General features: G+C 56.0%; 1 protein-coding gene across 2 annotated transcripts; it reads right to left on the bottom strand.

Moving 5' to 3' along the window:
* Window positions 1-1,880: 1,880 nt before the first annotated feature.
* On the bottom strand, window positions 1,881-27,212 carry BCAP31 (B cell receptor associated protein 31). Of its 2 annotated transcripts, none has more exons than XM_079909790.1 (8): window positions 27,084-27,212; window positions 25,983-26,117; window positions 24,422-24,522; window positions 19,940-20,087; window positions 5,296-5,431; window positions 4,299-4,419; window positions 3,417-3,517; window positions 1,881-2,242 (listed from the first exon to the last, which is right to left on the bottom strand). In XM_079909790.1, the coding sequence occupies exons 2-8, from the start codon at window positions 26,072-26,074 to the stop codon at window positions 2,204-2,206; spliced, it is 738 nt and encodes a 245-aa protein (XP_079765916.1). In that variant the 5' UTR covers window positions 26,075-26,117; window positions 27,084-27,212; the 3' UTR covers window positions 1,881-2,203. The 2 variants fall into 2 exon arrangements, with proteins under 2 accessions (XP_079765916.1, XP_079765917.1); XM_079909791.1 differs by lacking the exon at window positions 27,084-27,212 and adding an exon at window positions 26,632-26,775.
* Between the last annotated feature and the right edge of the window lies 1 nt (window position 27,213).

Genomic DNA, 27,213 nt, shown 5'->3' with positions numbered 1-27,213 from the left:
TCAACAGTCCCTGCCTCCCCTGCGGCTGGGCCTGCTGTCACCCCCAGGCCCTCGCTACTCCCCACCCTGACTCATACCAACTCCTTAACGTCTCCGTTCCCCCGACCACCGCCATGCCTTGGCTCAGATCCTCATCACCTCTTACCAAATGGCCTCCAAGCCACCTGCCACAGGCCAAGAAAGACTCAGAAAACATCAACAGCACAAAAAAGGGAACTTAGGGAATTCCCTGGCGGTCCAGTTGTTGGGACTCTGTGCTCCACCACAGGGGGGCCGGGTTCGACCCCTGGTCGGGGAACTAGGGTCCCACAAGCCATGCGGTACAGCCAGATAAATTAATTTTAAAAATTTAAAAAAAAAACAAAAAAGGGAACTTGACAGAGGTCATGCTGCTTGGCCAGGGCCCTGAGAGCAGTAGGCTGGCCCCATTCACTTGGGAATCTGTCCGTCCAGTAGGGGCTGAGAACCCAGTGACCAGCAGCCTAGCGGGGGAGACAGGCAAGGAAATGGAACAGCCCAGACCCGTGGAGCCCACGGGGTTACCAGAGCTGGAGGCAAGACAGGGGATACTGTCGGGCACAGTCCCACTCGGAATGGAGGCTGCCGGAGGAAAACAGCCCTCAGGATGGGCCAGAGGGGGCCGGTTTCCTCAGGCAGCCCTCCAGTGTAGGCTGGGCGAGCACCTGGCTTTTCACCTGCCAGAGTCTGCTGCCCCTGCCACTGTCTCTTCCCGTCCCCAGCCTGGGGCCTGATGCCAAGGGGGTTCAGGGACCACCTGGGACTGAACAGGGAAGAACCTAGAGGCACACTGTTTGGACTTTGGCCTGTAGAAGTTCAGAGAAGAGCGAGCTCAGGGAGGCCGAGGTTGTCAGGGAACGCTTCCTGGAAAAGTGGGACTGGCCCTCAGCCTCGGCCTAGCAACCAGAGGGCGTCACCTGTGGGCTCCCTCCCCGGCAAACACCACCTAGAAGGCTGCCCAGAAAGGGGTGGCATTCCTCATGAGAACGTGGGGAAACGACAGCCCTGAAGGGAGCCACCAGCCTGCGCCTGGCAGGAGGAGCAGGTGCGCAAGGCTGGGTGTCAGCACCATCTTCAGGGGCCCCTTAATTCCAAGAGAAAACACCTCCGACCTTACCCCAATTCCCCTCGCCCAGCCCTCAGGGCCAGCAGAGGATGAGCACTACGGCCTGCCCAATGGCGGCCACCTGCCAAAGCCAGCCCAGGGGGCCACCAAGGGGGAGCCCGCTGCCAGAGCAGGCTGTCCGATCAGGGCGGTGCACCTACATGTTCACGGGCCGCAGGTGGCAGGGGAGCACTTTACCCGCCCGGAGGCCCTCCCCACTGCCTCGCTCTGCCCTGGGCCAGTCGCAGGTCACTGCCAAGGGCAAGTCTCCTCTCTTGCCAGCATTAGTCAGAGGTCATCCTGCAAACCTTCGGGAGGGGGTGGGGCAGGGAGTGACTGGTGGCACTCTGCCATGCTCTATCTGTCCTAAATGTGATGAACAGGACCCAGAGGAGGCAGGCGAGTCTGCCACCCGGAAGCCCCAGCAGTTTACCTTGCCTCTCAAGCTTCCCCGGGCCCAGCAGCCAACCCCCAGGAAGACCGACAGGATGGACACACCCCACGTGGCCATAAAGCGGGGCCTGGCCTAGGGAGCAGGAGGCAGAGTGGCAGAGAGGGCAAGTGTGAGCCTGCGCCCAGCCTGGGATGAGGGAGCCTTTAGGGGTTTGAACAAATGGAGACAAAATGTCTGGAAGGCCTCCAGGGCAAAGACTGGAGCGGGGGTCTCTGTCTGAGCTGCCTGCCGCCACCTTCCCAGCCACTCCAGAGAAAGGGATCACAAGGAGGTCTCCCTGCGGCCTCAGTTATACGCAAGCACCACGGACACAACACAACAACGTTTATTTTGCCCCAAGAGAAATTCTACTCTTTCTGCTCCACCTGCCCTCCTGCAGGACCAGAGAAAAGGGGCCTTGGAGCCCCCGATCATCAATGCGCAACACAAAGGGGCTTAACCCAGCGGGAAGCAAGACCTGCCACAGCCTTACTCATCCTGGGTGGGAACTGAGTTCCCTACAGAATGCTGGGAGAGCGTGAACTGCAAGCGGCATGAGGGAACGGAAGCGGAAGGGAGCGAGCCGAAGTACCGAGGGAGACCAGGCTCTCGGGAAGCAGCCAGCCACGGGCGGGGAGCAGGGGCCCTCACTCCTCCTTCTTGTCCGTGGGGCCATCTACCTCCGCCTGCAAAGGGGACAGAAATTGCAAAGCAGTGGGTTGGCAGGCATACTCCTCCCCTTCGCCTTCCAGCCCCTCCACCCCAGAGGCCCAGTGGGGTGCCCCTTTCTGAAGATGCCAGGCGGTCAGATGAGCAAGGGACCCCCCCACCAGCAGCACCTCACAGTCTGCCAGGGTGGGAGTGGCCCCACTCCACGAGGGCTGTAACCCTAACTCCAGCCGGGCGGGGGCGTGGGGCGAGGGGGCGAGGGGGCGAGGGGAGACAAGCCTCTGCTGTCGCTCTTTTCTCAGAGCACCAACCCCGCAGCACCACCTTCTCCTGGGCCTCACTCACACCCACCCTCGTGCCCACGGCTGCCTCCGAACTTGAGTCCCTTCCAAGTCCCAGTTCAGGCTCTTCCCAACTCTGCACACCTTCCACAGGTCCTGCCAGTGAGCCCGCCCTGCACTGAAGCTGTTGGTCCCCCTTTGGGGGCTGGGCCCTCCTTCTCCACCTTCCACGGTGCCCAAACTCAGGCCGCCAAGCACTGAATCAAACCATCAGAACTTAGGGGTGCTTTCCTAGCCCTCATGCCCAATTTCCAGGCCACCTGAGCTTCCAGACGCAGGTAGCCTGGGGACTCAGACCGGGCCTGCGGGCGGAGGTGGTGGCAATGACTCGGACCTACTGGGTGGGAGCTGGCTGTGATGTCCCCAGCTCTCGGCCTCACATCACCCCGCAGCCCCTACGGAGGGAAGGCCAGCAGCCAGCAGTGGAATTTCCCCTGCACGTCTCTGGCCGGTACTTGATGGGGCCCTTCAGTAAACCACACCATGGACCAGGGGTACGTGTAAGGGAAGGAGCTCTTCTCAAGGGCACTGATGCTGGGCACAAGGCTGGGCAGGCCCACAATGCAGAGGGCTGACCCGACTGCCAAGGCGACCTTAGTAAGTGGCTGCCATCTGCCAGGCCACACCCCTCCTGCTCCAGAAGGGGTTCCGGCTGTTGGGCCCATGCTGGCCCCAGACTCAGCGGCAACAAAGGAAAAAAGGGGGACTGGGAGAGAAAGCAGCCAGCTTGCTGCCGAGGCCTCTCAAAGGGGACACGTTGGCCCTGAGGCTAAGCGAGTGGGAGGCCTGCTCTGCGCCTGCGCAGGGTGCGGGGGGCTCGGTTCCAACAGAGCGAGCTGAGCGTGCTGACCTGCAACTTCGCGTGCTCCTCCAACAGGCGGTCGTACTCCTTGGTCAGGCCCTCAGACTGCTTCCGCATGGCCAGAGCCTCATTTTCAGCTTTCTCCAGTTCTGGGGATGATGCAAGTGGTGAAGGAAGGAAAATTAAAAGATGAGGATTAGGGAGAAAAACACCATTTGCTATAGACAGCAGATGCAGCCGCCCCAAATCTGTCCCCAGTGAGGGTGTCTGGGAGACCACTCCTCTCAAGAAAGCTCCTCTGCCAGCTGCCTTGAAAGCCTCCAAAAGTGGGAAGGGCTGGCCAACAAAGCTGGGAGAACACTGAGGATCGCCCCCCAACCCCTTTAATGGAGGGACCCTGCATGGCTCTCAGCAGGGGTGACCGCAGGGAGGCTGACAGCATGGGGTAAACATCTTGAAAAGGTTGGGGGTAAGAGCAGGAGGCAGGGAGCAGAACCCCAGCCTCAAAGCTGAGAACGAGAGGTGTGTCGAGAGAGGCCTTCAGGAAGGGAGCAGATGGGAACATCTCAAGCAGCTCTGATGCAGCCTTTCCTTCCCCACCCACCAGGCCCCTGGTGACAAGGCACACAGCGCCACTCCCCATGCCTGGTGCTGGATGAGATGCTCTGGAGTTAGCCCATGGGCCTCTGGGGTTCCTGGGCCCTCCTCGGTTGGACCCTGAGTGCACTGCTAAACCACTAAGCCCCACCGGCTGGGGCCAAGCCCGGCTGTGTTTGGGCTGGACGAGCAAGGAGCCATTTGTTTGTTTTCACGCAGCTCCTGAGCCTGCGTGTGAGCTTGTTATTAATACTTTGGCAAGAGAGGTGTGGCAGCCACTGGCAGAGGCTCCCGAGCTCTGGGGGCCGCGGGCAACCCGACGACAGTGCTCACTTTGCTTGTTGACAGCCAGCTCGTCCTTCAGCCTCTGCAGATCAGCCTTCAGGCTCCTGTTCTCTTCCTCCACCTTCACTTCAGCGTCCCTGCCATCCAACTTGACTCCACCGGCAGCTTCCTAGGAACAGTGCCAAGGGCCTGGGTTACTCAGGAGGGAGGAGGGAGGAGGGAAGGAGGGAAGGAGTCCAGCTCCGTCCTCCCCACTGAGCTGTGATTCCTCAAGCTGCCCTGGGCACTTGCCCCTTCGGAAATGTCAGCACAGAACTGGGCCACTGCTTGTTCCCAGCCACCAGGCAAAGCCCAGGCCAGCAGGGCCACCTGCTACGGCTCCCAAGCCACACGCCCTGCCTGCCCTGGCCCCCAGCCCTGCCTCCTTTCTCGGCAGCTCCTCCAAGTTGACCAGTCCATCCAACGACTCCATTTGCTGTCATCTGGGGATTGCTGCCAGTGACCCCCAACTGACCAATGCCATCGCTTCCTCTCCCCAAGCTCCACAGCTCACTCCAGCCGAGGAGCCCCCAACTCACCCCTGCCCATCCAACTCTATCCTGCCTATGAATCCAAGTCCATCCGTCTCCTTCCCAGCTTGGCTCACACCTCACCTCCTCTGACAAGCCTTCTAGGACTGCCCCGCCTCGTCCCCAGATGATAGCAATCCTCAGGGGACCAAGATTGGTCCTATCCTATCTTGTGTTCTTCTGTGCTAACTTGCCCAATGTGCATAGCACAGGGCTCGGCTCCTTAGGGAGTCAGTTTATCAGGGAAGAGTCTGGCCTGGATGCACAGCGGGTAGAGGCAAGAGAGCAGCAAGGGCGCCCCCCTTCCCATCGCGTCCCCCAGACCCCTCCAGTACCCACCCCCTTCGTCCCTCCACCCAACTCCTCCGCTTTTCAGACAACAGCAGTGTTGCACGTTTCCCAGCCTGATAGGCTAACGGCAGCTGCTGTGGCCCATAAAGAATGTCACGTGGGGGGGTCGGGAAGGCCAAACTCACCTTCTTTAGCTGGTCATTCTCTTCCATGTACTTCTTGGCCGCTTCACTAGCGCTCTCTGCCTGCTTTTTAAAGGCTTCATTGGAGGCCAGCAGCGTGGCCTGCTGGGAGATAAGAGTCACCAGGCGTCTAAGCAAGCTGTAATTGTTTACAAAAAGAAGGGAGAAGTGAGCAAAAGAAAGAGGGAAAGATGGCTAGCATGAACTTCTTTCGTTTGCTCCCACCCCATACCTGCCTGCAGCCTAGACCTGTCCTTCTGGATTGCCAGGGAGGCAAAGCAAACGTGAGGGGAAAGATGGAGCCAGGAGCTGTCCTCTGCCACCAGAAGGATTACTAGTGCCCCCAAAAGGCCGCTCACAGCCCTGGGGCTCTCCTCCAGCCCAGAAGGCACAGGAAGCAGGAGCCTGATAGGACACAAGCGGCCACGCCTAGATACAGCCTAAAGGCCTCGAACCCGGCACTTTACAGGGCAGGGCCTGGACGTGCCAAAGCAGCCACGCTGCCACCTTCCTCGCTGCGAGGCTGGGCTCGCCTTGATAAGCAAGCGCAGCCCAGGACTTCCCTGGCGGTCCAGTGGTGAAGACTCCGTGCTTCCAATGCAGGGGGCGTGGATCTCAGTTCCCTGGTTGGGGAACTGAGATCCCACATGCCATGCAGCAAAACAAACAAACACACCACACAAGAGCAGCCAGTGCTGTGGGGGCTTCCAAAGGGCCGGCCGAATCCTCCAGCCCGCCTTGTGAGACAGTTGCTGCCACTGCCCCCGTTTCACAGAGGGGATGTGGAGGCTCAGCATGCTGAAGCAACTGGTCAAGAGCCAGAGACGAATGTGGCTGGAATCCGCACTCCTGCCTGTATGACCCCAAGGCCTGAGCTGCCAACCACTACATGTTCTTGATTTCCAGGGAACCACTAGCTGGGCCAAATGAGAGAGATGGAAACAACCCTTCTCTCCTCACCCCCTTCCCAAATGCAGTCTACAGGCAGCTGCCAGACTACACCTGTTAGAAAACATCACCACCTTGAGGTTTCCCCAGGCAAGGGGGACAGAAAATGAAAAATCAGGGCTCAGGCACACATCTCAGGTTCAGGCCAGCCACGAGAGGCAAGCACGTGGCAGCTGAGCACACGCTGCTCCATTTCCCGACAGCCACCCTGCCCTGAGATGTTAGCTGGCAGAAGAGAGGATGGGCGGACTCACAGTGGGGGGCAGCGGGGGCACTTCCCCACATGCCTGGGACGGGCCTGGCCAGCCACTGCCCCGAGGAGGGTGCAGAATAGGCAGGCCCCGGGGACGGGACGGGGACGAGGGGAGGACTCAGCATGTGTAGGGCATTTCCACAACAAAGTGCTCGCTCAGAGGAGACAAAGCAGCTGAAGCCGCCTGCTCCGAGCGTCTTCCCTGGCCTTTGCAGGGCTCCTGTGGACACCTGCTGCTCATCAGGCCCAAGGGGACGAGGGGACTAGGGAGGGATGGGAGAGCAAACAAGGCGCCCAGCTCTCCCTGGCCAGGCCCTGGCAGAGCCCCTGCTGGGAATGAGCCCGGATGGGGAGCGGCTCGCAGGGGCTGTGAGGCACCCATCACGCTTCCTGGTTTAGGGAGCGGCTCCAGGGGCCCCTGTCAGGACCGGGAGAGCCAGGCTACTGGTTCCTGGCAGGAAGGGAGAGTTTCCAGTGACATGTGCTCTCTAAAATTAGCGACCAAGACCTCGTGGCCCAGGGCTCAGGTTTCCCTGTCTCAGCCGCAACTGCCCACCAGCCTGCCCCCCACTGGGCTGAAGCCCTGGAGGTGGAGGGGGCTCCCGAGTGCCCCAGGAGCCAGAGAGAAGCAACGTGCCTGAGTCACACAGGCAGAGTGGCAGTCACTGGGGGAGCCCAGAAAGAAAGGCAAGTCTGACTAAGCCCCAAGCTCGCAAGCACAGGGCGCTCAGGCAGCTCTGAGCAGATCCTGACGACGTGGAGGAGGCTGCTCCTCCCAGCCGGAGACTGGGTTGGGGGGGAGGGCACATGTGCCACCTGGCAGACCCAGCCAGCAAAGATGGAGCAGACAAGCCCAAAGGTGACGCTCCCCCTTCGCCTGCCCCCCCCCTCCCCGCCCGACGAGGCTGGGCAGGCGGCTGACATGGGGCAGGACTCCAGCAGCACCGTGAGCCACCACAGCTGTCGCCCCAGTTACCCAGGGAGGCCAGGCCCAGGATGGTGGTGGCAGCGAGGACCACAGCAGTACAGCAGGGGCCGAGCTCTCCTCGGTGCCGTCCCAGCCCATCCCCACTTATGGAGAACCAGGGTTGCCAACAAGAGCCCAGGCAAACACCCAGTACCCAGCGCCAAGAGCTGTCCAGGGGGCCTCCCGCCACCTCAACCCGCTCAGCCCCCTGCCTGCCCTCAGGGTCTCCCACTCAGTGCAGGGCAAGAGCGTCTAGGGTAGATGCCCCTCCCCGACCACGTGTCTTTCACAACATCCATCCACGCCATCCATCCCCTTCCTCTCCCTTCCTGTTAGACCTGTTCCTCCAACCCAGCCCCAGACGATTCTGGGTAATTCCTCCCTCCAGGAACCTCGCCCCTCAAGGCTCTGCCTCCCACCAGCCCAAGCCCCTCCTCTCTTCCTCCATTCCTCAACCACCAACAACCTATATCCTGCCCTGGCCATGCCACCAGCATGATCACCGGTGCCCTAACCGCCCAATCCAAGGAGCACCCTGGAGTCCTTGGGGCACTCGTTCTGTAGCACTTGGCACAGCTGACGGGTCACCCCCTTGGAACTCTCCCCTACCCTTGCCTCAAGCAACCCTCACCGCCCACCAATCCCACCCCCGACAGGGGTTTATCTCAGCCAGATCCTGACACCCAGCTGCCGACTCACCAGTGGCTCCTGCATGGCCCCGAGACACGCCTGACTCAGCCCATCCATGACAGGCCAACTGCTCCTGCACCGCGCCATGGTGGACGCCGTCACTGAGCTACCCAAGCTCTTGGGCCTGCACGCCACCTTGGGCCCCAGACATCCCTGTGGCCTCACTGCTTCTTTCCTGGGTGACTTTAATAGCTCCTAAGTGGCCTCCTCCCTACCCTCCACCATACAGCTTTGCAATCCATGCCCCCAAGGAAAGCCAGTGATCTTTCTCCAAGACAATCTGATCATGTCACTCCTCTGCTTCCATCGCTCTGACGCACGCCCACTGTTCTGGCTGGCACACAGCCCTCTGCGAGCTGGCTCTTGTCCCCTCACCACCCGTATGGCCCTTTGCTCTACTAACACCAAACCACTGGCTGCTCTTGAACACGCCAGTCCTCACTTGCCTCATCTCCTGTCACTGCACGTCAGCCCACCAGTCTGCAGGGGTGTCTCCCCTTCTCTTTGAGAACTCTCGCTGATGACTCAAGACCCAGCTCCAGGGGACTTCCCTGGTGGCGCGGTGGTTAAGAATCCACCTGCCAATGCAGGGGACACGGGTTCGAGCCCTGGTCCAGGAAGATCCCACATGCCGTGGAGCAACTGAGCCCGTGCGCCACAACTACTGAGCCTGTGCTCTAGAGCCCATGAGCCACAGCTACTGAGCCCGCGTGCTACAACTACTGAAGCCCACGAGCCTAGAGCCTGTGCTCCACAACAAGAGAAGCCACCGCAATGAGAAGCCCGCGCACCATAACAAAGAGGAGTGCCCGCTCACCGCAACTAGAGAAAGCCCACCTGCAACAACGAAGACCCAATGCAGCCAAAAATAAATTAAAAATAAATAAAATTTAAAAATAAAAAAGGGGACATTTTAAAAAATCCGCCTGCCAGTGCAGGGGACGTGGCTTTGATCCCTGGTGCGGGAAGATCCCACGTGCCACGGAGCAACTAAGCCCGTGCACCACAACTACTGAAGCCCGCGAGCCACAACTACTGAAGCCCGCGAGCCACAACTACTGAAGCCCACGAGCCACAACTACTGAAGCCCACGAGCCACAACTACTGAAGCCCACGAGCCACAACTACTGAAGCCCACGCGCCTAGGGCCCGTGCTCCGCAACGAGAAGCCACCGCAATGAGAAGCCCGTGCACCGAAACGAAGAGTAGCCCCCCGCTCGCCACAACTAGAGAGAAGCCCACGTGCAGCAACGATAGACCCAATGCAGCCAAAATAAATAAAGACCTAGCTCCATTACCACTCTCCCCTCAAAGCCTCTCCTGAACCTCCCAGGTCCCCCTTCCACATGTTCCCACACCAGCCCCTGTGCCCCCTCATCTGGTTGCACGGTTCTTCCTCTCTTCTCCTCCCAATCATCTCCCCGCATCACACTGTCACTTGCTCCTCAACTGGCTGCCCAGCCACAAATGCCTTCAGACCAGGGAATGCACCTTCAACCTCTACACGCCCCCCCACCTGGTCCACTGGGAAGGGACCCTGCAGATGACTCCCCCACCGTCCCCCATGTGTGTGATGCCACACCTCAGGCCAGGACAGAATGTGAGTCTGGGGCCCTGGCTCTCCCCAAACTCAGCCTTCCCTCGGCCCAGCCGCACAGAGGGGGACACAGGCAGACACGGGCGGGGCTTGCCAGTCAGTTGAGCAACAGGGTGACGAGAAACAGCAGCAGGAAGGCGCCATGTCAGACCCGTGTTGATGAGCCAGCCAGGCTTGTGACTGCAGCGGTAGCTGAATAGGCACTTGGGAAAACACTCATCACCAAAGCTGGGGGCAAAGCCCAGTGCCCCGGCCCAAGTCCAAAGGGTGCCCCTGCAGGGCCCCCGGCTAAGCCAAGAGCAGCATTCCCTAGCACGGCCGACCGGGCCTGCCCAGGAGCTGGCCTTCTAGAACTTCTTAGTGCCCCTCACACATTAGGCCCCATGCTCTTGTGCCTGTCCCCAATTCACCCAAGATCCAGCTCCAACACTCCCCGAGAGCCTCCACCCTCTCCCAGGCACATCAATGTGCCCTTTTTGTGTCTGTCCCCTCAGTGTTCTGAGTCTCCACCGAGACCCAGGACAGAGCAGGGCATACGGTGGAAGGTGCTGAGCTTCAGAATCTCCAAATTTCAACAGCCCAGAGATGTCAGCCTAGAGAGAAGGCTGATGGACTGCTGTTCCCACTCCTGCTGGCCATCCTCCACCGTGCTCGGCTGCACTGTCCAAGTACTGTTATGCAGGTAACTATTTCTAGCCATTTCTGGACAACAGGTGAGAAGCCACAAGCCGAAGGGATTTCCCAAAGGTTCAGGGCTGGTAGAGGGGCCACGGTCTGGGTTAAATGCACCCAGCGACTGGGAGAGAAGTCAGTGCACGAACCGTAAGAGAATCCAGATGTGCCCTTGGCAGACAAACGTCATCCCCAAATACCTGAATTCAACTGGGCTTTCTCGGTAAGATGTTTCTGGACGCTGAGTGGGGCTTTCATGCTTTTATAAAACGTTGAGTAAACAAGGATCGGCAGGAGAAACAGAGCCAACCATATCAAGCTATGGAGACGTGGTTTCACATGTGCTTTACACCGATCCTGTCTCCCTCCTGTGGGCGAACAGGGGGAGGCAGACTTGGACTTTACAGGAAGTGGGACGAGAGCAAGGAGGAGGGTCCTCCCAAGTCCCAAAAGGAATATTCTATGCTTGTGGCCCCCCCTTGCCAATCCTGCCCACTAGCATTTACCAGGCATCTCCCAGGTGCCACGCCCTCGGGTCACTCAGCCCTCAGGGCCCCGCAGCGAGACAGGTGGGCAGGCAACTCCCCTCACCCTGCTGCCCTGGGGAAGCGGGAAGCTGGTGTCACAGCGCCACCTGTTGACTCTCCAGGCTGACTACAGCTCTGCCTCTGGCGCCGCTCCACAGGGTGGCAGGTGGACTCCGGGTGAACTCGGCCCAGCTCGCCAGCAAAAAAAACACTGAGGAGGCGGCGGCGCGGCGGCGTGGGGAGGTGGCCACCGTGGCGAGGAGCCAAAAGCCAGGTGCTGCCCCAGCAAAAACTTCGGACAAAGCAGACCAGTAATAACAGGGTGGAAGCCGCCCCAGGAAACTCTTACCCTACAGAGTCTGGAGTCATGAAAATAAGGAGGCAGCAGAATGGGAAGAAGGAGAGTTTACTCAGAAAGATCCAGGGAAAATCTTTCCAGGGCTGCCCCCATCCATCTCAGGAGTACATCTCAGCACACATGCTCGGCCTTCCTCTTAGCCCTTGAGTTCGGACAAAATGGGAGGGGGCCAGGGTCGAGGAAAGGCCAAGGCCCTGCAGCAACTCCAGCTTAAGCCCAGGTGGTGCCTATCTACCCTGGGGACAGCAAGGCCAGCTAGAGGGAGCGGGGACGGGGGGCCCTCTAGAGCTGAAGAGAACCAGCGAACAGGAGCGAGCCTGTCACGTTGCCTTCTTGAAACCAGGGAGCAGAGGCATTCTGTATAAACTGGGGGACAGAGAGCAACCAAAAGAGGCCAGACAACCTAGACAGATGTTCCAACGCTAAAATATGCTGGTGGCCCCCTGGCTACTTCAAGGGGATGGGAAGGAGGGAGCTGTCGACCCCCAGATGTGCCCCACGTGGTACTCCAGTCCAAAGGCAACAAGGCAGTGTCACCAGCAGGCGGTGGCGATGTGCTGTGGAAAAAGCCCAGGAAATAGGCCTGGCCCGGGCTGGGGAACCAACAAAGCAAAGAACGAGAGGTGGCATTGGCTACGCCGTCCAATACAGAGGCCACCAGAGGTCCTTTCAGTTCAAATAAATTAAAATTACATTAAATGAAAAATCCAGCTCCTCAGTCACACCAGCCCCATTTGTTCACAGCGAGAGTGTCTCCAGCCTGCAGGCAATTGGTCACATGGCGCTGGGCTGGAGGAGCCAATCGCCCTTCCCATCTCCAGCCCTGCTCTCCGCTCACCCTACCCTCTGCCTTCAGAGAAAGGGGCCCTCCTGGAACATCAGGCTTCCGATGACCTTGGAATCAGGAAGACTGAACCCCTGTAGTTTGGCACCCTGCCCCCAAAGAGGTCATTCACCATTTGCCTTTAGAGTATGAAGAGAATTCTTCGGCCAAAATCCAGTAGCTGAGCAAACAATCCATATTTTAAAAGAAGCCAATGCGTGTCAGATGGTCTTCCATGGCCTCTTCGTAGCAACTCCCCCCGCATTAACACGGTCCCCCCTTTATCAGAGCCCCCTCCTGGGCCCAGCACCCACAGGACACCAGCACACTAGTAGCTGGGGTGAGTTTGGCTGGGGGAGGGGGGGGACTAGAAATCAACGGACTTATCGAAAAGGCTCTTACCCAGTGCTGAGCTGTGAAGCACTACTGTATTTGTAGTCTTAGAAAATGATGGCAGGGCTTCCCTGGTGGCACAGTGGTTAAGAATCCACCTGCCAATGCAGGGGACACGGGTTCGAGCCCTGGTCCGGGAAGATCCCACGAGCCACAGAGCAACGAAGCCCGTGCGCCACAACTACTGAGCCTGCGCTCTAGAGCCCGCGCGCCACAACTACTGAAGCCTGCGCGCCTACAGCCCGTGTTCCACAAGAGAAGCCACTGCAATGAGAAGCCCGTGCACCGCAACGAAGAGTAGCCCCTGCTTGCCGTAACTAGAGAAAGCCCGCGCGCTGCAACAATGACCCAATGCGGCCAAAAATAAATACATTAATTAATTTAAAAAAAAAGAAAGAAAATGATGGCAGCTGATGGATGGATCGTCGGATCAAGAGGAAACAAAGGTCAAAAATCCCTTTACCTGGTCTTCTAAGGTCAGTCCTCCACTTAAATCACTTTATCTTTGGGTAGGCCCTGAGCATCAGATTTTAAAAACCCCTTAGGTTCCCTTATCTAGACACAGATTTAAACAAACAGTAAAAAAGCATAAACAAAACCTGCAAAGTAATCTGGGAAACGTGAGCAATCACTCCTGAGTTGGTTACTAAGGAGTTACTGTAAGGTTCTTGTAATAAGCAAGATGCTAGTATGCTTACGGTTTTTTAATAAAGTCCCTCTCTTTTCCAAGTGATAATCCAAAATATTATTTTGCCTGTAAACATAATATTTGGGATTCGTTTCAAAATAATCCAGAGAATAATGGGGAAGGGGGCAATCAAATGAGACTGGCCAGGGAGACACTCATGTTGAAGCTGAGTGACACCACAGGGGGTTGGCTCTTCTACGCTGCCTCCAGTGCTGAGAACCGGATGCCCAGGGCCCTGAGGATTCCTTGGCTTGGCCGCCTCCAACCCTTATTTGGCCTCTCCCTGGGGCAGCCCTCCCCCCACCCTCTGCTCTGGCTGCAGTACCCGTCCTCTCTGTCCTTCTGTCCCACTCTGCTCTCCCGCCCCCACTCTCCCCACCCTGTGCCCAGCCTGGAATGTAAGACCCCTGAAGGCCAACACCAGCTTTCTCTTCAACTCCCTACCCAGGCCCAGCACAGCCTACCACGTGAGTGGGAAAAATCCCACGAAACTCTCTCACTACTTGGGGTGATGCCGGTAACAACTACCATTTATTAAGCACTCCCCACGTGCCAGGCATGATGCTGAGAACATAACCCAAGTCACCTCCACCCTCACACCAAGTGCTCGAAAGAGGCATCCTCAACCCCTGCGCAACAGGTAAGGAAAAAGGCTCCGGAGAGTTAAGTGACTTACCCGAGATCACACAGCTAGACAGTAACAGACCCAGAATCCAAACCCAGCCAATTCCAAAGTCCACTCTCACTACGCCCATCTGTCTCTCAGGACCACCATGGGCTGTTATACTCCCTTGGGCAAGGGAAGAAAGCGCCCCGTGGCCACTGCAGGCGGCAGAGCCCAGGCTGGACGTTCATCCTCGCCTGCTGGACCCACGTGGCCTCCGTGGACACGGTGGCTCTGGCTTGTCTCGCCATCAACACAAGCCCCAGCGGCCGCCTGGGCACCAACTATCTGCAGAGCTGAACGCTGGCAGCAAGCAGGGCTGACCCAAAAGCAAAGAAAGCAGAGCAGAACGTCCCGCTCACCCCAGAGGGTCTGGATGGATTCCGCCTCACCAGCAGGTTAAAGGGCACGATCACCTTCCAGGAGACAACCCAGCCCCCAAGTCACTGGTGGTTAAGCAGAGGAACTTTGTAGCAAAGCACGGGCAGCTCCATCTGGACTGACTGTGGTGACACAACCCAGCCCCAGAGAGGTAGGCAGAAAACAAGAGCTAACTGTGGACCAAGTTCAGGTCACTACAGATCGAGGGGCCTCACGCACGACGGTGGACCTTCCTGGGTCTGGATGGCGACCACTACTTGGGTCCTGACCAGTAACATTTTAGCAAAAGCGGAGAAAACAGAGCACTGCTCTCAGAACACGCAAAACTCAGCCCAGCAAGGGCTGCTGTGCAGCCACACCTGCAGCTCCAGAGGGATGCCCGCCAGAGGCGCTCCCAGAGCAGGGAAGTAGGCACTAAGGCAACGGATGAGCAAGAGCCCGCGAGACAGAGCCCGCGCTGCCGAGTCCACACTGAACAGTGCCCTGCGCCACACCCATCACAGACCAGAGGCCCGCTACGCAATGCTGGGACCAACGGCATCCACATCCACATCCTCGGGGCGCCCAGACATGTGTCTTCACGAGCACCGCCCCCACCCCCCGGCGTTCCTGCTGCCAGAGCTCAGGAGACCTGAAGAGCTGGGCATCCAATCTAAAACACTCGACACAGCAGTTCGATGAGTTCAACCAGGACATGGGCCTGAAGCTGTCCCTGTGTGCCCAGGACACTCCATTCAGTCCCTAAGGTGAAGGTGGCACAGAGCCAACCAGACTAAAGGGGGTGAGCCCAGGTCCCCACGCTGCCCCTCACAGGCCGCTGGGGCCCTTGGAGGACAGCTCTGTGAGCCAGCCCACAGCACAGCACGGGCCTTGCACGGCAGAATCAGGAGGGAAGGCCCAAATAAGCATGAAGAGGAGGTCTTGGCTAGACCAGCAGACAAGAGTTGGGGGGTTCCAGGCAGAGGCCACAGAAATACTCAGGGACGGGGACCCACGAGGCTGGTTCACGACACGGGGCAGCCGAAGCAGAGACTGCAGAGGGCTGCAGGATGTAGGTTTCAAGCCTTGATGCCAAAGGTGCTCTGAAGGCACTGGAAGCAGGGGGTGGTGGAGTCGGTTTTACATGCCAGAAAGGTCACTTGGCTGGGGCAGGGTGGACAGGCTGGGAGACCAAAGCCAGCGGCAGGAAGCCTACTTGGGATGATGCAGCCCCACTGTGGCAGCACTTCCCCGGGGAACGAGGAAGAGAGGCTCAGGAGGTGAGATCCCTGGCTGTGGAGTGGGGACAGAGTTCCAGTTTTGCAGATGAAGAGTTCTGGAGGCTGCCTGTACAATAGTGCGCACGGGCCCAACACTACTGAGCCGTACACTTAAAAATGGTTCAGATGGCCAGTTTGATGTTAATGCATTTTATCGCAATTTAAAAAAGGAAAACACAGGAGCAGGGGATCACATGGGACAAAAAAAAAGAGGCAGAGCACCCCCAGGTTTCTAAGTAGAGACAGCTGTTCTCAGACTTTGGGGCCCAGCCCACAGAGAAAGGAGCGTGAGGACATGGGAAGGTAGCAAGCTGCCCGACGTCAGGGCGACCACGAAGCAGACGCAAGACAAAAGCCCAGACCCTGCCCCCTGCCCCTCCCCAGCAGCCTGTTGCAGGGAAGTACAGACTTGTTTAAGGACGTGATGCGTCCTTTAAGCCTGGGGCCCCTGTTTTCAATCATGAGGGCTGCTCAAGGTTCCCCCCAGGTGCTTTTTTTTTTGGCCGCCCTGCACAGCCTGTGGGATCTTAGTTCCCCAATCGGGATTGAACCCGGGCCCTCAGCAGCGAAAGCGCAGAGTCCTAACCACTGGACAGCTAGGGAATTCTCCCCCAATGTGCTCTTGACCCCAGCCCCATGAGGAACCAGCGCCACCCCCAGCCTCTCTTCTGAGCATTGCTCTCTGCCTCTGTGGTCCCCTCACCCACTAACCTGCTGTCTCTCCCCCTGTCTTGCCTCTCCCTGCATCTGCTTTCATTCCCCTCCATCTCACTTCCAGGGAGCGGCCAGCACCTCCCTGTCGCCCATTCCTCGACCCCTTGGTGCAGTCATCGCCCTCCTCTCCCCCGGCTTCTTCGTTCCTTCCAGCAGGCCTCACCGGCTCCCTTCCTTCCACGCGGGTGGGTGTGCAGCCTTCCTCTGGGTGCTGCCACTCTGTGGGCGCCCACAGGAGAACCCACCACCACCTCAACCTCAGAGGCTTGGCATCCCCACTAGTTCCTCCCCTTTCTTCCACCAGCACCTCTGAAGCCAGGTTCAGGCCACCAGCATGTCTCAGTTCGGCGACCTCTGACTTGGTCCCCCTGCTTGCAGGCTCTCCGGCTCTACTCCACCCCAGGCGCCAAGTATGAACACGCAACTCTGACCATGGCGCAGCGCCACTGGGAAAACTCAGTGCTGTACCACACAGAGTTCGGGTACAAACTCTGAAACTGGCATTCAAAACCCTCCACCCTCTCTCTGGCCACTCCTGACCCATCCACCCTGATCCACGTGCTCTTTTCCAAACAGCCTACAGGGGTTCAGGGACTGAGCCAGTACCTGCAAGGGAGACTTGCACAAATACAGATGAGAAAGAGACAGACAGTGAGAGGGGCAGAGACACTTTGAAGAGTACCAGGCGGTCTAGCTGAGAGGCACGCAAAGTGACAATTGAGAGGGGTTTTCCCTGTTTATGATATCAGAAAAATGGGGAGATCGGCCTGATGTTCACCAGCGGGGAATTGGTAGACACCTAAGAATGCTGGCAACAGATGGGGTGTCCTAGAACAATGTTAATGACAAACTCAATGGAAGACCCATGTTCCCACGTGGTAGTTACAACCTGACCCTGTTTTGAAGAAGCATGTGGCTGCTGAGGTCCCATCACTTCAAGTCTGAATTCTCAGCTCTGCTGATGACTAGTTCTGGGAACTGGGGTCTCTGAACCCCAGTTGTTTCTTCACAGAGCTACTATAAAAATTAATGTGTGCCTGGCATACTGAACGCTTAACAAGTGGTAGCTGCTATTAGGCATAGAAAAGTCTAGAAAAATATTCAACAAACGTATGTGTCGACAGTGGTTATGATAGCATTTTAGAGGATGTATTTTCTTATGTTTATTTAAAGCCTCAACCTCCTCCAAAGGTTTTAGACTACCAGATTACTTAATAATCCTCAGATGTACAAATGGAGCTAAGAGATTAAAGTCGTTGGACTCCTAAAACTTAGACTAATAAGACTGATGTACAGATCGTGTACTTGATCGAGGCACCTTCCTACCAAAATCCAGGGGAAAAAGGCAGCCCACTATCCAGTCTATGGTCTGAGGCAGGCTATACACCAACAATCTGGCACCAATTGCTCACTCCGATGCACACTAGCTGGCATCTGAACAGAGGGTCGGAACTCGGCGTGAGCTCGGGCTGGCCACTTAGAACCTGTGCAACTCAGGCCGCTCCATCTCTCTTGGGCTGCCCTTTTCCATTTATAAAGGCCCACTGAATTATGAAGAATTATTAAAGTCCTTACTGACTTCAAGCAGAAACAGAACCCAAACAGCTCACACGCACACAGGCGAGGCCACCTGGCCATCCAGTCTTCACGATAAGCTTTTGTTTTCTTTCTTTCTTTTTTTTTTTTTTGGCCATGCTGCGCGGCTTGTGGGAATCTTAGTTCCCTGACCAGGGATTGAACCCAGGCCCTCGGCAGTGAAAGCGCAGAGTCCTAACCACTGGACGGCCAGAGAATTCACACGTAATCTTTTTTCTTCTTGGATGGTTAATGTCATGCAAATAGAGAAGTTCCTCAAGGGCCACGGCCGCCATACAGGATCTGACCCCTAGACTAGGGAGGAGTATATCATCTCAGAAAATTCTAGAAACAATTAAACAGCTCATTTGTGGGCAACTGATGAATCCACACTGATCCTTGGGGTCACTGTTTCCTTTTCTAAGAAGTCACACAAGACCAACCTCACATCCTTTTTTTGATCAGCTACTGGCCAGGAGGGACACGGGAGGGTATGGCAGGCACAGCAAGCTAAGATGGACAGGCAACAGATGTATGGCTGCTGGAACAACCAGGCCCAAGAAGTTACTATGCCCGACATGTTTTAAAGGGAATTCGATGAAGCCTTCCTTACACGCCTGTCAAATGGAGAGGTCAGAGCAAAGTGAGGGAGGCAGCTGACACGACAGAGCACAGAGTGGGATTGTGAGGGAGCATGGGACCTGTGGGCCCAAATCTCACTCTCCTCTCTCAGTCTCCGCGCGTCCCTTCAGGAACAGCCGAGGTATAAATGAGGACTGCTCTTCTTTGAATTCACCTGTTTGGGTTAGGAGACTGCCAACTACTCTGTACCCTGACGGTGGTGGTGGTGTTATCCTACTCTGCATTTGTCAAACACTCACAGAACCAGATGCCCATTTGTGCTATATGTCAATTTTTTAAAGTCAACTGCAGGAATTAAGCTGGAACACCTCGCTTCACAGTGTCGCAGAGAGGACAGAGCTGAGCACACACTCACTCGTCTGGTACACCTGGTTACCCACTGTCCCCTGGCCTTGTCAGATAATACCTGCCCTGGAGATCTCCTTCTGGAAGAGATCACAAAAGCAGAGCAGTCAGGAGAGTCTCAGTCCACAAGATCATACTTCTTTTTTGGAGCTTCCTGAAACCCTAAAACTCTAAGCTATGTGTCCAACTCCTCCCAGCCTTCTCAGTTCCTGACTCTCAGAAGTTGGAAGACAGCAGCCTTGCAGATCACTCCTGTGATCAAATGTATCCTCCTGAAAAGCCCTTTCCAGCTCCACCACCCGGCACTTTCCAACTATGGAAAGTGACTTTTTTTCTGAAACACTGAAACCCAGTCATTCCAATGCCCAAGAATCCATCCACTGACCCTACTTCTCAGTAACCTCACGGTAGGCTCTTCCCAATAACTCCGGAAGCCCTTGGCCCCCAGGCTCCAATAGGCCTCATGCTCCTGTGACAGACAGGTCTACATCTGGGAAGGCCCTGGGGACAGGGTCGGTCTCAGCCCCTTCGTGCCATTTCTGCCCACTCTTCTCAGGACAGGACCCCATACACAAAAAGCCCCTGTTCAACTGGTCCCTTTTTTTTTTTCTTTTTTGCAGTACGCGGGCCTCTCACTATTGTGGCCTCTCCCGTTGCGGAGCACAGGCTCCAGAGGCGCAGGCTCAGCGGCCATGGCTCACGGGCCCAACCGCTCCGCGGCATGTGGGATCTTCCTGGACCGGGGCACGAACCCGCGCCCCCTGCATCGGCAGGCGGACTCTCAACCACTGCGCCACCAGGGAAGCCCTCAACTGGTCCCTTTTAAGCTGGGCTCCAAAGAGCCTCTCCCAGAAGAGGGTAACGCCTGTCATTTACTTCACTCTGTGTACAGAAAGCGAGCTGGTGATAAGACATTTGTCCTAAAAGAACGTGTTGCAGATTACGGCAGAGCCAGAACGTGGTCTTCTGACCTTCTAGTCAGCCCGCTCCCACCCTCCATGCTGCCTCCGGAGGTCAGGAGAAAAATCAGAGGCCTCTGGGGAAACTGTGTGGTTCCCCTAACACAGAAAGGGCCTCCAGTTCAAGGCCACAGACTGAGGAGGCAGTCATGGGCTAGGTCCCTTCACAGTCCCCCAGCCCTCCCCACTCACAAGGACAGCAGCAAGGAGAAGCCAGCAATGTAGAGGTTCCTCTGGGCACGGAAAAGCTTCATGTGGAAGTGTTCCACAGCCCCGGGGTTGTTCTGGAGGTTCACCTTCTCCGTCACGTCGTCGTACTTTCGAATCTCGCGAACAGCATCTGTGGCGGAGCAGAGAAGAAATACGGGCATTTAGCTCCCGCTCAGACTAGGCTGGCCTGTCCAGGTAAGACAGGCGGCATGAGCTGGGGCAGTCTTGCTTCCCTCGAATCTGTCTCCCCTGCTATCCCCCTTCTGTACACACCTTGGGGGATGCCTTGTCAGAAGCGCTGCCCTTGGACCTACTCTCTCCTCCAGCTTTTCTCACGTCACCCCCGGACCCATTCTACACAGGCCATGAGCCTGCTCTCCGCGTCAAGATGCTCATCGAATCTGAGACATCGCCAGCAACAGAGGCAGCTCCCCTTTCCCATGGTGCCCCCAATGTTTGGTTCTGTTTATCTCAAACTGGGCTGGTCATGGGCCATCCAACTGATAAGCCGGGGTACTCCTGTTTATGGAAATGCCCGCTAGGGAGGCATGAGCTGCCTAGGAGTCAAGACCTGAAGCATGCGTGCTAGAGATTCAAGGGTTTTCATTTCTAAGCTTTATAACCCATTTTATTATTTAAACTGTTTTATTCTGATTACAAGAGAAATTCACACTTATCAAAGGTTCAAACATAGCAGAAATGCAGAAGGAGTAAGAATCCCATAACATAATCACCTCCAGCAGGACCTGCTACATGTGGCCAGCTTAGCTAAAAAGCAGTCATTTTCAGTCCCATTACCTGATGTCATTCTCTTTGCAATACACACATCTGAAATTACCCCAATTACAGGTTTATTGTCCATCTCCCCCAAATTAGACTACAAACGCCACGAGAGCAGAAATCTTTTCTATTACACCCCTAGGGCCTAGCATAGTGCTAGGCGCACAGGGGGCACACAAACACCTGCTGAATGGTGAACAGCCTCTGCTCTGGAGAGCTGCTGCTGGCCACACAGCGCTCTGGTTCACCCGTGTATTCACATCTATGTGTTTGTGGAATAGAAATGGAACCATCACACAGGGAGGGGGAAGGGTAAGCTGGGACGAAGTGAGAGAGTGGCATGGACATATACACACTACTAAAAGTACAACAGCTAGTGGGAAGCAGCCGCAGAGCACAGGGAGACCAGCTCGGTGCTTTGTGACCACCTAGGGGGCGGGATGGGGGGGTGTGATAGGGAGGGTGGGAGGGAGACGCAAGAGGGAGGGGATATGGAGATATATGTATACGTATAGCTGATTCACTTTGTTATACAGCAGAAACTAACATAACAATGTAAAGCAATTATACTCCAATAAAGACGTTAAAAAAAATAAGAAAAAAAAAGAAGAAATGGAACCATCCCATACCTACCGCTTTTCTCCCTCAACCCTGAAATCTCTTTTTTCTTGAGGTACACTGATTTGTAACATTATGTAAATTTCACGTGTACAACATTTCTACTTCTGTATACCCTACAATGTGCTAAAAAACATGGAACGCTTCATGAATCTGTGTGCCATCCTTGTGCAGGAGGCGTGCTAATCATCTCTCTTTCCAATTTTAGGATACGTGCTGCCAAAGTGACCATCTGAGACATCTTTTTAAGTCAGTACATAAAGAGCTACCTAAAGAGGGCTCTTAATGGACCCCCATGGGAGAGGGTTAAAGTATCACTGTATGGCTATTGTCTGGTTCTTAATTTCTGGTTTGAGACTGCTTGTTTTTTAAGCTGATCTTACATTATAAAAATCTGTCCCCCTTTACTGGTGTTTTTGTGTTACATCTGTACCATGAAGCAAGCCCTCTTTCAACACTGTTGGCAGGGATATAAACCAGGACAATGCTTTTTATGGACTGCGTGTTCCTGGCCCCAAAAATTCCTAAGTTGGCATCCTAACCCCCAACCAGATGGTATTAGGAAGACGGGCCACTGGGAAGTGAGCACGAGGCCCTCGTGAATGGGATTAGTGCCCTTGTAAAATAGACCCCAGAGAGCTCCCTTGTCCCTTCTTCCATGTGAGGACATGGCAAGAAGACAGCCACCTATGAACCAGGAAGAGAGCCCTCAACCAGACACTGAATCTGCCAGCACCTTAATCTTGGACTTGCTGTCTCCAGAACTTTGAGAAATACATGTCTTTTGTTTAAGCCACTCGGTCTATGGTCTATCGCAGCCCAAACTAAGACATAAAATTTTAAATGTTCATGCCCTTGGGTTCATCCATTCCACCTCTATGAATTTACCCTACAGAAAGTTTTGCATATACGTGCAATGATATGAGGATGCCTATAAAGAAGGAATTACACTATAACCATATGATAAAATACTACCCAATCTTTAAGAAGAATGAGACTGCTATAAGAAAAAAAGCCTAAGATACAGTAAGTGGAAAAAGCACAATCCAAAACAGTGTGTACTGTGATCTGAATCCAAGCCAAAAGGGTATGTACTAGTTTAATAAAGACGGCAGCATAGAAAATGCCTGTGGAAACATACCATAAACTTTTAACAATACTCACCTGTGAGACATGGGATTATGGGGGACTTTACCTTTCTAGGTTGAATTTGTGAACTTTTAAAGATGTGTTATTTTTGTGATTTAAACAAACAAAAACCATGTTTTCCTACACTGTCTTCTGCATCCAGAAACCCCAGCACCTCCAGGACCACCTCTGGCTGATGGCAGAGAGCAGACCGGGGATGGGGGCGTTGGGCCAAACTAGCCCAAGTCACGCAGCAGAGTGCTGCCCTCTATCTCAGGCCTCCAGCCCAGGGTAGTTGACCCTGGACCCTCATTAAGCCCACTCCCCCAGTGAGATGTGCCCTAGGCCCCTCCCAGTGATGGCTAGGGGCCAGCCAGGCCTGCAGCTTCTAGCTGGTTATGTTATGTCATCAGTATTTGCTACTAGCTAACAACTTATTTAGGTAGGCCTCTCTAGATTATGCTTCTTACCCTTAGGATAGAAAGCAGCCTATCATCATAGCAGGACGTCTCTCTAGAACATCCAGGTAGTTCCCTGACCCCCAAAAAAGAGGAATGGCACCTTTGCCAACTACTGCCTTCTGCAAAGGGCCCCCCCGGCCCACTCTGCCATACTAGGAGAGTTCGTGGAGTCTGGTTTGCAGAGGGGCAAGGCCCCAAGTGAACACCCTCAGCACGGTCCCTCCCCACCCCAATTCTTGCCCCCAGCCCACACCCAAAAGCAAAAGCACACACACCCAATTCCAAAACCCTGCAGCCTGGCCTTTCCTGCTCACGGGAAGACACGCATAATCCCTACCTGTTCTGGACTCAGAGGCTGCTCAGGGAGAGAACCCTGATTGGAAAGAGCTGCCTCTTGGGGCCTTACCAAGTACTTCAAGAACAGTGAGGTCTGTGCGCAGCTGGCACCCACCCTCCACGGCTGGGAATGGATAGGCTGCACCTCACCTGTCCAGAGGCAGTCCTGCCTGAACCTATCCCATCAGGCCCCGAGACATCAGGAAGGAGACACGCCTAATGCTGCAGCTGGTGGGTGGAGCCCTGCACTTTCCCCTGAACTATGGCTCCCTGGCCTCCCACCCCCTGCCACATTTCTGCTGGGGACTCAGGGAGACAGAAGTGCTCTGAGTCTAAGCAGGCATCGCACCTTGGAGACAGGACCACTGTCTATGGCAGAGGTGAGCCAATACTTTGGAGACCAAGCAGGGGGATGTACTGATCACTTACCGCAGCAAAAGGCACATTTAACAGACAGATGAGAGCTATACTGATTCCTCGGGTCTCCAAACAATCATGCCACCACCTGGCCTCAGGCCCCGCCCCTGTTCATCTTTCAAGCCCCTGCTGGTGTGTACCTCAATGCAGGGTTTATAGAACTTCAGAACTGGAAGGACTTCGAGGAACCTGAAGTCTGACCCAGATCCAGAGAGGTCTGGGATTTGCCCCCTAGATATGCTATCAGACCTCTTGCCCCCCGTATACTTCAGGACATGGCGGCTTCTTTCCCAGCTTGACTCCCTATCTATTTGGTAGCTCAGTCCCCTATCTGAGGCCTGTTTCAGGCACTGAGGAAGAGACTGACGCTGCTAAGTGCCCAAGGAGCAGCACTACTTGGACCAAGGTCAGCATGAGCCAGTTAGCTTCTCTTGGTTTCAGCTCTGGAAGGGCGTGAGGAGCTGCCTGAGACATGAGGTGGTCATCGCCAGGTACACAAAGGCCGCCGGTCAAAGTGAGGGCCCTGCCAGCAGCCAGCATCGTCGTCTTTGTGCATGAAAGGAGCCTCCTCCCCCAAGAGAAAGACAGGCGCCCTTCAGTGGTCTGTCTCTGAGAAGCCAAAGCTGTACACTGCTTACGGAACATGGCACGGGGCTTTGCAGCAGAGGCTACTTTGGTCAAAGGGTCTAGGTCAGGTAGCTGCCCTCAGCCACAGCTCACTCACCAATGAGCAGCAGCACAAGGATGACAACGAGAACCACAAAGAAGGTGTTGCCATAGGTCACTACCAAGTGCACGAGGCGGGACTTGAAAATCTTCTGCCATCTGTGAAGAAAACAAAAAGGCTAAGGCCTGAAGAGAAAGAACGCACGCCGGGGATCCAGGGCCCTGTGAACAGAAATACAGTTTTGCACTCGTCTCCAGCGGCTGAATATCCCATACAGATTCAGCCTCAGCCACTTGCAATTCTCCAATTTATGGCATCCATTCAAGAGTGTTAAAAAGAAAAAAAAAAGATACATGTCCGTGTATAGAAATTTCTAGAAAACCAGTCTTAAACACTGGTAGGCTCTGGGGAGGGAAATGGGAAACTTACTTTCCCCTCTGTAGTATCAAAATGCTTGCCACGTACACATTTCTTTAAACTGTTTTCCCCCGTTGACCAATCGTGGTTCACCTAGACTCCCACCACCCTACATTACCATGAAGCAGACCGCAGACCTCTCTTCGTTTCCCTCCATGAATACCTCAGGATACAGCTCTATCAGAGAAGAGTCTTCCAAAATACTAATCACGATGCCATCACCAGACCTCAAAAATATCAACAAGATCTCTCATCATCAGAACTCCAGAGCCAGAACTCCAAAGTCCAACTGAGACAATTATTTTTAGTTGGTTTGTTTGAATCCTGACAAGATTCTGATTCTGCATTTAGTTGGTAAGTATCTTAAGTCTCTCTTATTCTATAGGCTCCCTCTTCCCTTGCTCTTTTTTCTTTCCCAGTTTACTGTCTGCAGAAAACAGACTGTTTGTCCTACAAAGCTTCCCAGATTGCAGCTCCAAGGGGGCCTCTGTTCTGCATCTCCTGTGAACTGTACGAGGCGACTCACATCTCGCTTTTGTCAAGAATATTCCTTAAGCAATGTTGTATACTTTCTATCACATCACGACAGGGCCTTCACTTTTTCATTAAAAAAGAGCTTTTAAAAAAACATCCATAAAAACACAGCCTCATCTGTAATGCCCCAATTTAAGTCCAAACGTGTTCATATAATAAATGTAATTAAAATTAATTTCCAGTTAACTTTCTACAGGTCCTCTGTTCATTGAAAAGAAACATGGCTCCAGCCTTCATAGGCTGAGTAATGCTCATGAGGGCACTACGCAATGCCAGTGAGACTAGTTAGGAGAACAGAAGTCACCAAATCAATGGCAACGTGACCCCGTGATGCAAGTTTTGCAGATCCCACAATGCCATTCCCCGAACGCCAGGGCCCCCGAGGGGGTGGCAGGAGGGCATCATTCCCAGAACCATAACTAGGTCTTCTCCCCTCTGGGACATTCTGAAGACCAGAAGGCAGGGCGCACAGGAAAGGAACTCGGCAAGATGTGACAGAGCAGAACTGTGGGGAAGGTTGGCGATAATCAACGCAACCCTTGCCACCCCTACCCCAGACAGGTTCTACCTGTTTCCATCCGGCCTCAGTTCCAGGGCCCACCAACTCTGCAGGGATAAGCTGCGGAGCAACTCTCCCTGGCTCGCCTGCGCGCTCCACGGGCCATACCTTTTGGGAGAAATGAAGGGAATGCAGAGAAGCAGCACAGCGAAGACCTCTGCATAGAGGAAGGTGGCGACTGCAGTCCACTGCAGACTCATCGTGTTGCTAGCAGCTTCCCAACGGGGAGATGTGAGCCTGTTCCTGCGGGAGCACAGAAAAAACGGGAGTCGTGACAGCTGGGCGGCCCCCGCACCCGACCTCAGAGCCTTCCAAGGCCTGGCTGACACGGGCTCGAGCCCCGGCAGTCTGGGCGCTAACACACCCAGAGCCGCCTTTTCGGACAATTCCTTCCCGGTGGAGTCCGGGAGGCTCCTCCCGCCTGCGGAACCGGGGCAGCGTCTGGAATCGGAAACCCGTGGAGCCCAGAGGCCGTCCTCGCAGCCCCGCGGGCCCGGGCCCGCCCCGCCCGCCGAGGGGAGCGCTGCGCCAGACGCTCCCGCCCCCCACACCCCAGCCCCCGTCTCCATAACGCCCTCGCGCTTTCTCCCGAAGCTGCGGCGCTCCCGTCCCCCGGGGAAGCCAAGGGGCCCTGGCGCCCGCGGCCCTCCCATCGGGGCCCACAGAGAACCAGCAGCCCCTCCCGGGGTAGGAGCGGGGCTCCAAGGTCTCCCGACCACTGCGTCCGCCTCCGAAGGGGCGGAAGGGCTCGGGGTACCTCAGAAAGCCCCGGAGAGCGACTCCTAGAGAACGGGAGTCGGGGCCAAGGGCAAACGCGGGTCTCGACCCTGCACCTCACGGCCCCATCCAGAGAAACTTCTAGAAGACTGTCTCCTCAAAAGCCGGAGGAGCCCCTCCCGGCCGCCCGGGTCGGCCACGGCGTCCACCCCGCTCCAGAGAAACCCCGACGTGGCCCCGACCCGGCACGCCCTCCCAAGCCCCACCCCGGCGGCTCCTCCGGATGGACTCGGCCGTCGCCCCCCGCCCCCGGCGACGGCTCCACCCGCCGCCGCCCCGACTTCCCTCTGCCCGGCCCTGCCCTCGCACTCCCAGCTCGGCACTGGCCCCGCGCCCCGGGCCTCGCGGCGCTGCCCGCCGTTCCCCCCCTCGTCGAGGAGCCGGGGCACCTCGGCGACCCCGGAACCCGGCCGGGAGCGCGGGCTCGCTCACCGAGTTTCCCACAGTCAACCGTCACGCCCCGTCGCCGCCGAACTCTCCCACCTCAACCTCGGCCCCGCCCCTTCCCCGCAGCCGGAACCGGAAGCGCCCGCCGGGTCCCGCCCCGCCCCCAACCGCCGCG

This window comes from Stenella coeruleoalba, assembly GCF_951394435.1.
Source record: "Stenella coeruleoalba genome assembly, chromosome: X".
In the NCBI taxonomy this organism is placed as follows: Eukaryota; Metazoa; Chordata; class Mammalia; order Artiodactyla; family Delphinidae; genus Stenella; species Stenella coeruleoalba.
This window is presented reverse-complemented; position numbering and strand designations above follow the sequence as displayed.

Bases quoted from the DNA above. Each gene is read 5' to 3' on its own strand.
- BCAP31 (XM_079909790.1), bottom strand. From the start codon at position 26,074: ATGAGTCTGCAGTGGACTGCAGTCGCCACCTTCCTCTATGCAGAGGTC. The intron at 24,523-25,982 runs GTATGGCCCGTG...TTTTCTTCACAG, and splicing joins CCCTTCATTTCTCCCAAAAG to ATGGCAGAAGATTTTCAAGT. The intron at 5,432-19,939 runs GTGAGTGGGGAG...AAACAATTACAG, and splicing joins TTCTCCTTGCTGCTGTCCTT to CTTGCTTAGACGCCTGGTGA.